Here is a 10,974-nt window from a genome sequence, read left to right as displayed (position 1 = left end):
AAACGGGCCTAGGACCAAGAGTCATGTGCCACTTTAGGAAATTTGTTTCAGTACAGTTGCCACCACAGGCTTCAAGAAAGCAGTGCATCTGGAGCAGAGGGCAGAATCACATTAGATAATATTTATAGTCTGTTTCAAATGAATGTATTTGATCAAAGCTCATTCATTGGCTAATAATCTTTTCTGGACCATAGCATAGAATTTTCGTATTCATGAAAATAAAAACTTTCTTCTGACAGCAAAGTTTGCCAAGGGCTGTAATTCTTTTCAGTAACCCTAAAGCCATTAATGTGCATGCACAAGTCTTGTAATTGTTGTATATTGCATTCCAATGATTTGTTTTTGTTTGTTTGTTTGTTTTTTTGTTTGTTTTTTTTTCCTCACCAACCCACACTGCACTGCTGCCCCCATGACGCACCTTCGCTTGCTGGTTTTTGTTAATGCGCTTGAACCCCATTGGCCCATTGCCATCATGTGCTCGCTGCCTGCTAATTAAGACTCAGTCGGCTGTCAAATCACTGAAGCGACCCCTCGACGCAACTTTTGATCTGGTACTATGACCTTTCACCTTTTAGCTTGGCATGCAGCTGTGGTGTGATAGATATAGTTTGAAGCTGTGTTTAACTAACTAAATGAGAAAGCACTTAAGGGTGATGAACTGATTGTAACCTTTGGTTTGACGTTTTAGGATTAAAAACAGATTCCAATCACATCAGTGAAGAATAAGGACAGTGGCTCAAAACTGGAAATGCACTACATTTTCCAATGTCAGTTCATCACCTTAAGTGAATCTCAAAAAACACTTCACTGGAAGCATGGAAATGCAAAAGTTTATTGTGGTATAAGCTATGGTAGTCTTTGCATGTGTTGGTCATTTCCCATACTGCATGCATAACTGGTAAAGAGGTGTCATGACAGTCTTAACATGGCGTATAGTTTACTATTATCATGGAGCTGACAGCGCAACTTTCCCTAACTACATCATTTCCATTGGTGGTCCAACAATCTGTGCTTCAGCTTATATTAAGCAGCTGCTAAGTTCTCTTTACGGAAATTTCGAGTTCTCAGCCAGCAAAATATTGACTGTGTCTACTGTAATATTCTAAAATCATGTAAAAAGGTTCATGACAATATCTTGAGGACTTTTATGCTTGTCGTAAGATATATGTCACACATTTTTTTGTCAGCTAGCACCTCTGTCCGCCTGCTCTGACAGAAGTAATGTAGTCCACTGCTTGCTTGCCAATATATTTGATCGCTGTTTTGATGGGCAATTTAATCTTCTAATGAATTTCTTTCTTCTCTCTGTCCTGAATGTCACTGCTACCATACTTTGATTTCCCTCACTCCCATCCTTTTGTTTTGATGTTGTCCCCTCTTCAGGGGCTCCCTCCCGTCTTGCCTCCTTTACCAAAGAGACCTGCACTTGAAAAAGCCAACGGTGCCACCACTATGTTCAATGCTGGTGTATTCCCGTACCAACAGGCCCTGGCCAACATGCAGTTTCAGCAGCAGGCTGCCTTCATACCATCAGGTAAGGTCCGAGTCTTCTTTAACTGGTGTTTGTGGCAGTTATCCTATTCACATTCCACACTCCTTTGATTATGGTTTGGTATCTGCACTGTCTGGCTGAATGTGTGAAATGATGGGGGGAAAACTTGCACAGTGTTATTTGCACATATATGTACTGCATGGGCATAACTTTGGTGTCACAAGTGGGAAGAGAAATAGTCAAAAGGTTTATTTTTTTTTCATTTATAAACAGGCAGGCAGTGCTAGGATGTCTTCACACCTATATTTGTTTTCTCTGGCCCGAGTCAGTTCATGAGTTTGTAAACTTGTAGCTTTTCCCAGTGGTTTGGTTTGTTTTCACACACGGGGAAATCCAAGTGAACCAAAATGCTTCACTACAAAAACAACGTGAAAATATTTAGGCTGCTTATTGGCCAGATGAGTCTGGGGCTGGAGAAACAACAGTAAATACAGGAAGGTGCTACATTCTAGAGTAGTGGAGAGTTTATATTCATTTCACGGCTAGTTGTTTGCCCGCACAGACTTTGGCACATTTATAGTACCTTGCCGCATTCAGAATACAAAGGTGGTACATGGTAACGGGAACTTTTTGAGCTCAAACTTGGAACACAGTTGGGTCGGATCATGTTCACATGAAAAACGAACTGCTCTGGAGTCCATTTGGAACCAAAGGGTCTTGCGATTGTTTTACACCTGAGTCCAATTACTGTTTTCACATCTGCCCAAATGATCGCACTGAGGGAAAAAATAAACCAGAGTTTAAATGAACTAAGCACTGCAGGTGTGAAAACACCCTTAGTAATACACATAAACCATGCTCAAAAGATCATTCTAATAAACAGGAAGCAGTAATTTTGAATAAGATGCAACTGAGATAAATAAATCAAAGTTTTTATTTATTTAAATATTTATTAAAATGTTCATTAAGTTGAACATTTGATGTTACATTTACATGGGAAATATACATTTAATTAAATTAGTTACAAATCAACATTTTGGGCTAAAATGTTTTGTGTGGTATAAAAATATTATAAGACTTTTTCATTATATGAAATACAAGGAACAGGAGGAGCAAGATATGGCTTTAATTGAACTGAAATTCTGAAAAATGGGGCAAGACAATCCACGACTGCTGGAACATGAGGGGCACTTCTTCACTCTCTGCCAGCGTAAATTATACCCAAGGTGTACACTACATGTGCATGCACAAAATGCACACACACACACAGCTTTTTTAAATGTTCTTCTTTGGGCACTGCATAGTCATCTTTAACTGTGCCCCATATTCTCCTGTGACAGCCTAAGAATAGCCTGCCATCGATTCCCATCTGTGAGACATTTGGATCCTCAGATCCTCATATGTCCCACTCTATTTGACTGTCAGATCACTACAGCTACACTGTTTGAGGGCTTAAAAAGCAAGCCATTCAAACCTGTCACCGTACAAACAGCTGCCATGGCCCTGACAGGAAAATTGGGGTAGTGGTAGCGTTTAATTTGCCCTTCAGTTTAATGGATAAGTTGAACAGTAAACTGGGGTTGGCCAGCAAGTTTTCTTTTCTTTTCAGTTTTTCACACCTCTTCCCACTCAGAACTTTCATGCATATGTTTTCTTAAATATGCAGTATGTGCAGTTACAGCAACTGCAAGCCATGAAAGTAATAATAACCAATGCTGTTATATAATAAGCTGTGGCCACTCTATGAAAGAGTTCACATGTTTACATCCAGAATGAATCCAATGTTGTTTGACTTTGTAACACTTGTAATGCATTTTGCTGATTTCTTCTCCCCCCTATTCACTCCACTCCCTGTTGCAATGCATGATGGGCAGGCTCGATATTGTGCATGACACCTGCAACAAGTGTTGGTAGGTGCCAGCTTTCCTTATTGATTATCTTTGAACCCCATTGTAGTCACTCTCATTTAACTCACCACATAAAGTGAGCACAGTTTGTTTTTTTTTAATTTAGACTTTGAAATGTACTCAAAATGATATTCAGTGTCTTTTCAACACAGTCTATTCAAATGTAAATTGCAAATTTTGATTGTGAGCATACTTGTGTAATTTCAATTGGAAATGATGTGCTTTACTATTCTGTACTGTAAACCTTTTTGCTTCACCACAGATCTGTCTGTCACCTAATGCTTGTTGCAGTTCAAAATCCCCTGACCCCTGCTTTGTTTAACTTACATTTCAAGCTCTTTAACCTCTTGAGCACCTCATTATACTGTCTGGTTATAAATGCCATATAAACATGAGGATTTATCAGTGGTAGCGGAAGAAAGGATAGAGATGTTGTGTGAAGTTTATGCAATCCTGATTGTACTGTAATTTTTGCAAAACCCAGTGAACTCTCTTATTCAGTTTTGACTGCTCCCCACCAAGAAAATAACACGCTGCCACCTGATATGATATGCTCGTCCAATTTCCAATTAGCTGCTATTTAAATAATTTCCCTGACGTTTCTTTTCTTTTTCCACAGCAGGTGAGTTGCTATGAGTTTACGCAAATTGCTGGGATATTTGTAGATAAAACGTTAAAGATCACTAGAAAGCAGACAATAAATCTGAACCTTAAGAAGAAACTTAGATCTCATGTTTATCAGCATTCTATACACAGACATACAAATGAAGTGTCAAGCATTAAAAGCTTTAAGTCTGCTCTGGTTCAACTGCCTGTGTGATTTTTCCCCCTCCAAGTACCCATGATGCACGGTGCTACCCCAGCCACTGTGTCTGCAGCCACCACATCTGCCACAAGTGTTCCCTTTGCAACAGCAACAGCCAATCAGGTTTGCTCCTCTCCTGCCTTCTTTCACAGTCTTTCACCTCTGCTATCACCTCTGACTTTTTCTCCTCTAATCGTACGATTTCAATGTGAATGAAATGAAAAATGCATACGTGGTGCACAAGGCTCACCTCTGGTCTTTCCTAGTTATTTCTAAATATCTCAATTTGTGATTATAGACATGATCGCTATGCTTATGCTTGTTAGCGGTTGTGGTTCCAGTGTGTTTTGTCCTCATTGCAGTAGACCCTTCTGTTTATTTCCCTCTGTCTTCCCATTCCCCCCTCCTCCCCTATTTGTCTTTTCTCCTCCCAATCAGATTCCAATAATATCTGCAGACCATCTGACTAGTCACAAGTATGTGACCCAGATGTAGAAGTCTCAGAACAGTATGTACTGCACCTCCAGCACCTCACACAATGCATTCGAACAATACATTTTTTTCCTCTGAAAAAGACCTCAAAACCTCTGATGTGACAGAGTTGCAAAAGCTTTTTTTTTGTTTGTTTTTTGGGGGAGTTGTGGGAGAAATGTTTTTTTACAAAATAAAATTGTTCACTTACTTGGTAGCAGTTAGAAGAGAAGATTACGTCTCCGCTCATATTTGAACGTTAGAGATGAAGCTGGAGTCAGGAGCTGCTTAACTTAGCTTAGAATAATCAACAGAAACACAGCAAAACAGGTAGAATTAAAAAAAACTAAATGAAATATAAATAAATAAATATATTAAAAGCTGCCAAGTAGAGCGTCTAGTGCTTATCTGTTTACATTCCCTCCCTGCATGTTGAAATTTATACAGTAATGTTTGCCAATATTTAAAGTTGTGATTCTAAATGGTTGCTGGAAACATTAACTAGCTTGTAAGCTGCCAGCAGCTACAACATGCCAGGAATAGCAAATAAGCTTCCACACTATCAAACAGCACAAACCAACAGAGATGAATTAATATCCTGTTTGTCTTGTATGACTTGGCCACTGTGGAAGTTTTCACAGTGATCCATCAGATTTTCTTGCGCTCCTGATTCCCCGCTGATGAGATTTACGATATGATAGTCATCATACAGCTGAACTAGATCAAATTAATTTCAGCCGCTCAGTGTTTGCATACTTTTACATATTTTTTTAAGATCAGTATTAAAATCGTAAAAAAAAATCTTTTGTTTTTAATACAGCTGTGAATATCTCAGCTCTTTAAGTGTTTTAGTAAAGTAGAACATAAACAATGTATTATAGAATTGATTGATATAACCTGTGTCGATATAAAACTCATAAAAATAGTTAATAAAATATATGAAATAATAAAATACTAATAACATCAAAAATGTCAAATATCACATCTTGTTCTAAAGCAGCTTGTGCTTCTAAGAAATATGTTCATATTGGACAATTGTGCAGCTAATGGGTTCTAATATTCAGTAACAGTGCATGAAATAGTGTGCCCTGAGTCTGCCTCCCCTCAGAGATCTTCATTTAACCTTTTTGTTTGCCTTGATTTTCGCTAACTATAACTTTGTACATTATTGTACAAAAGTTTCAAGCCACCTCTCATTCATTAGATTTTGTTTTCAAGGAGTTTGACACAGCTGCTGCAGTTCAGCTGATCCACCATAAATGGATCTGCTGAATTGTTTTCAAGAAGCTGTTAAAAAGTAAATTTGAATTTTTGATTCAAATCATCATCAATATGCAAAGAGGAGGTCAGAAGACAAGTACAACAGTGAGCATCTACGGACCTCTGTTAAAAACAGTGTTGAGGCTCTGCCAAAGTTTAGAGGTGTATTTCAGCCTGTGGTGTTGGAGAACATAACTGATCAAATTATCATCGTTTTGATCCACCGTGCAACACCATCCGCCTCACTTTTCAGCAGGGCAGTGATCGCAAACACACTGCAGTAACAACAGATAGAAAAACAAATGTTTCAGTTATTCAGTGGTTTTCCAAAGCCTGGATCACATTATTGTCCTTCAAGAATCTTGTACAACTACTCCTGAACACTACTTTATTATGTGTTTTTATCTATTGTACAGTGTCCTTGGGTGTCTTGAAAGGCGCTTTATAAATAAAATTTATTATTATTATTATTACTTGAAGAAACTGCAAGAGAGCTTCCCTTAGAGCGTTGAAGAATAAAGGTGGTCATACCAAGTATTGACTTTCAAGGTTGTTAAAATGGTAAATTATCAGTTTTTGCCTTACATGCTGTATTTCTATATATGATTGCACATTTTAAAAAAAAATCAGCACTTTATATGTATATATAAACAAATAATAAAACAAATGAGTGGTTCAAGTACAGTTTGTAATTCACAGTTACTATGGAAACCATACATTCATTTGTTTTAGACAGAAATTTTAGAAAGAAACTTTGAGGCTTCCATTATCAGCATTCTTGTCTGATTGAACTCTAAGTCAGCAGTAAACTCACTAGCTTTGCTTCGCCATTTTGTCGTTGCTCACAACTGACCTCCTGTACTTCATGCACTTCTTTTCAGATGGAGCTGGAGCGTGCTGGTGTCAAGTCCAAGATTAGTGGTCACCCTTCATGCTCGTAACATCAGGAGCGAAACGGAGGACTGAACTGGTTTGGAATAAATCTGCATGTTAACATAGGAGGCACAGTTTGTTAGAAGCGTTTTCATGTGTACTTCATGCACACTATTACACAACAAGAGAAAAGAACAACATCGCATCAAAGACTGCCTTGCGTTCTGTAGAGGCAACTGACCTTTATTCACCAGACACACTTTGAATGTTAACATAAGGTAAATGTGTGGAGCAGTCGCTGAACAAGTCGACTGAATCGGTACGTCTGTTGACCAAGAATCATGACTTACGTTGTGCGTGTTTATTCATCGGTTGTTGGTCTTTTGTTTACACAAAGGTGCACCTTGTATTTCATTTGAGGAAAACGAAACAAATAATCTGACTGAATCACATATGCATGCACAATGATTTTGTTAATGATTTGATTTTGTTAAACCTGATATAAGGGAAATTACATGAGTGCACTCAGAGGCAAAATAGCAACTGAATGTCTGTGAGGTGTCTTTCAAACCTTTGTAGCCTACCTTTCTATCTCTTAAGCACATGTCTTTAATGTTGCAGGCATCCCTGTAAAGTGCCATACATCTCAAACTACATGAATGGTATAGAAGCAGTGTTACAAAGTGTTGCAACTCAACGACTCCCTTTAATACGTCTCTTTTCTCTTTTGGACAGCATGAAGTGTCCAATGTCATAGCCCGTCATTGTCTGTGATTCCCTAAGAGCACCATCGCCCCATTGATTAGATGACCGTCCCCGGATCGTGTGCTTTACATAAATCTTCTACTGAATGATTAGCTTTTAATTTTATTTTCTTCAACTTTGTTGTTGATGTCAGTTGTTTAGACGTGAAATGACTTGACTCGTAATCCGAGCTCTGTGCGGCCATTAAGTCTGTTGACTCTAAACGTCAGACGAGTAGACTGTGAGATCTCAGCCTGGGTGAGAGACCAAAGAAGCTCTCTCAGCGATGAAACTGTTATGATGACACCACAGGGTCAGGATCAGATGATGTCCAGGCTGCTGTGAGACAGAAGTCAAAATCTACAGTGCAACTGGCAAATACGCGACCTGTACGACCCGATTTGTTTTTCATTGGTATCGTTATTCATATTTTAAGACAGGTTAAAGTAAATTCAGTGTAGTGTATATAAAGTCAGACATATTTAAGAGTATTTGTTCTTATGTCTACCTGAGAACTGTTTTTCAGATAGTCAGCCAAAGTCTTTTCGTGTCACTGTTGTTAGGTGTTGTGGATAGACTAGTGGGGCTAAATTCTTAAAAATATGTAGCCCAAAGAAGGATCGAGTGTTTAGAGTAGATCTCTAGAACTCTTTATGTTATTTTATTTTTTAATATTCTGGGTGTTTTTTCAGGCATAGTCAATTGGTGGATAGTACAGGGAAAGTGGCAAGAATATAAACGATTGTATAACTCATCCAAAGCCTTAGAATGTATTATCGGGTCAGCACAATGCAACATGCCATTTTGAACCATCCAGTTGCCTAATCCACGCCATATTAACACACAGAGAGAGCACTATGTAACTGTCACTTTTTTTTGTCTGTGTTTTCTTAACTCTCTTGTGGTTTTCTTTGTTAGACAACAACAATTGTTTTATTTTTTTGTTTGGATGATTTTTTTGATATTAGTTCAGATTTTCAGTTTGGCTTATTATATTTATCTTTCTTATAATGAATATAAGGTTCAGTGTGTGTGTTTGCGTGTTCCTCATGCACAGTTCCCTGAAATTCCATGTAATGTTAATTTTCGTATGATTACAATTGTAAACTCAATATTTTCTACGTTATGCATATTGTTGAACTGTATGCATATTGTTCATTTCGCTAGTCTTTTTTTTTGTCTTCTTTGAACAAAGATGTTTTATATGAGTATCTAAAAGTAATGAAATAATAGAACAGACAGGCCCAGGTTGTCGCTGTGGCAACCGTCGCCAATAAACGAGTAATATTTTAATGATTGTAAGGTTTGTAACTAGTCATATAAGAAAAAAAAAGACTATTATAAAAATCTAGTTCTTAGATGTTTAGAGTAAAGATGTTATTTTCTACTGTATCCATTTCAAATAGTAACTATTGTTTTAATGTTTTTACTCTCCCTGGAAATTGGGCCATGTTGGAAAACAAGCTGCATATTTGATCACTTTTGGGGGCGTTGCTGGCGGGGTCAGGTGAACGTGGCGAGTAGGAAACCGAGTCTGAACTCTCGTTTCTTACCCAGCCATCTGCAAACAACAAGGGTGGGGTGGGGAATCTTGAGGTGATAATGGTTGACTTTTTTGCACTTCTGTACATAGTCAAAAAAGAAAGAATCATGTATATTGAGATCTTATTTTGAATAAAAAAAATAATGTCTATCAAGACAAGGAATTTTGCTAGGATAACAAAAAAAAAAATCTTATGAAAGGCTGAACAAAATTGCTTGCATCAAAAGGGCACAGAGTTCTCACTCTCCTACCCCTTTCAGAAAAGGCCAAGTGTTGCTCTTCTTTTTTGTCAGCAGCTTGTAGTTTGCCAGGTAACCTTCCGGAGGAGGCGTCCACTACCCTCCAGGGTAAGGGCCTGACTGGGTTTGTCTGGTCCCCCAACCCGCCTGTACTGCACAGGTGTGTGTCATGGCCACGCCCGCCCAGGCCCAACCAATCACAACACGTCCTGTCTCTTTACTGTACTCAGAGAGGAATGCATGTTAAAGGAAATACATATACAGTTTAAAAAAAGAAATCACAACACAGTACTATTGATTAAGAAAACATTTACACAGAAAGATGTATTTACAGTATACAATATTCTATCAATGTAATGGAATAAAATATATATTAAAAAAATATAAAAATAGAATAGTGGTTTATTTAAAAAAAAAAAAAAAGATTCCTGAGAATATACTCACTAAAGTTTCACCACTTGGAGAGTTAAAATACATGCAACACAAACACCATAGCTATAAGTATGTTCTTTATGTTTATGTAAGCTGTGCTTCTAGTAGATGAAACTGACCGAACCCGATCGTAGTTCAACATCAAGTCAGAATTTAAGAATAACTGCAGAATGATATACTGCTTCGTAGTTTGGTTATTAACCAGTTAGTTTGAAATTTTGTCCTGATCATCTTAGTCACCTCTCATCTTCTACAAGCACGCATGCTTACGTTTATGATATAATGTAAACTGAACTTTTTTTGGTTTGTCGTTTGGTTTCTCTGCTTGTAGTGCTAAGATGATGTATTCTGTCTTCTGCTGCAGTTTGTTTCTGCTTGTTTTACTGTTCCGGGCCCCCTGAAAGGATGCGTCATGTTTGCATACCAGCCACCTCGTCTGGAAAGCGTGTGTAGAGAAAACTACTGATTGCAACAGTCTAAAGCCATAAAATCCAATCATCTGAATGAAATATGAGAAAAAATTATAAAGAGGTGGGGTGTGGTATGTTCTGGATTTCACAGGATTGTGTTTGCCTTGGTTTTGATTAACTATAGCATCATGCAATAATTCCAGTCATGGAGGTAGTTAGTATAGCTTGTGGTGTGCTGTGCCAACACTGATGGATGTGTGGAGTTAAGAGAAAAGTACGTGACCCATTTTATTCACGGGGCCTGCATTGCTATATTTGATTCTTGCTGTTATGAATAAAAAAATGTAATAAAAATTTACAAATGAACTCAAGTAAAGGAGAATTTGTTTAAAATGTGTCGTTTCATTTGAGCTCAAGGTTGGGATGTTCTGGGTAATTTAAGGGAACACAAATTACAATAATAGAGCTCGTTTCTGTGCACAACAAGCAGCGAGCGGCTGTCCTGGCTGTGTGTAGCACAAGCGTTAAATGAAGCTTAATGCAACATATTCATCTTTGTTTTTGTATTAAACCAGGGATGTCAAACTTATTTTACATTGTTGGCCACATACAGGCCACTTTGACCTTTGTGAGCCACACCAGTGAAACCTCCCTTTCTGCCATTGTTAAGAAGTTTAACCGCGCACTGAAACCCGAACGACTCTTTGGGACTGAATTGTGAGTAGTAATAATTTTCACTTTAATTTTTTTTCTTTCTTTTTTGTTGAAACTAACTATAAAAAAACATGTTATTTAAAT

The 10,974-nt window shown here is 37.8% G+C and overlaps 1 protein-coding gene across 7 annotated transcripts in view; it reads left to right on the top strand.

Annotated features, from left to right (window-relative positions):
- The window catches only part of LOC146373659 (muscleblind-like protein 1), a 66,095-nt gene extending 55,553 nt beyond the window's left edge, over nucleotides 1-10,542 (top strand). For 2 of the 7 annotated variants that reach the window (XM_084951844.1, XM_084951845.1), the window contains exons 6-11: nucleotides 498-551; nucleotides 1,384-1,534; nucleotides 3,367-3,402; nucleotides 4,236-4,327; nucleotides 4,643-4,712; nucleotides 6,817-10,542. In XM_084951844.1, the coding sequence (XP_084807970.1) occupies nucleotides 498-551; nucleotides 1,384-1,534; nucleotides 3,367-3,402; nucleotides 4,236-4,327; nucleotides 4,643-4,699 (390 nt within the window). In that variant the 3' untranslated portion in view covers nucleotides 4,700-4,712; nucleotides 6,817-10,542. The remainder of the gene's footprint in view (nucleotides 1-497; nucleotides 552-1,383; nucleotides 1,535-3,366; nucleotides 3,403-4,235; nucleotides 4,328-4,642; nucleotides 4,713-6,816) is intronic. The other 5 variants (XM_084951846.1, XM_084951847.1, XM_084951849.1 and 2 more) reach the window with 5 other exon arrangements.
- Nucleotides 10,543-10,974: the final 432 nt, after the last annotated feature.

This window comes from Perissodus microlepis, chromosome 14 (genome assembly GCF_051167445.1).
Source record: "Perissodus microlepis isolate ML-2025 ecotype Zambia chromosome 14, ASM5116744v1, whole genome shotgun sequence".
Taxonomy (NCBI): Eukaryota; Metazoa; Chordata; class Actinopteri; order Cichliformes; family Cichlidae; genus Perissodus; species Perissodus microlepis.
Note: the sequence above shows the minus strand (reverse complement) of the source record. Positions and strands in the feature narration are given on the sequence as shown.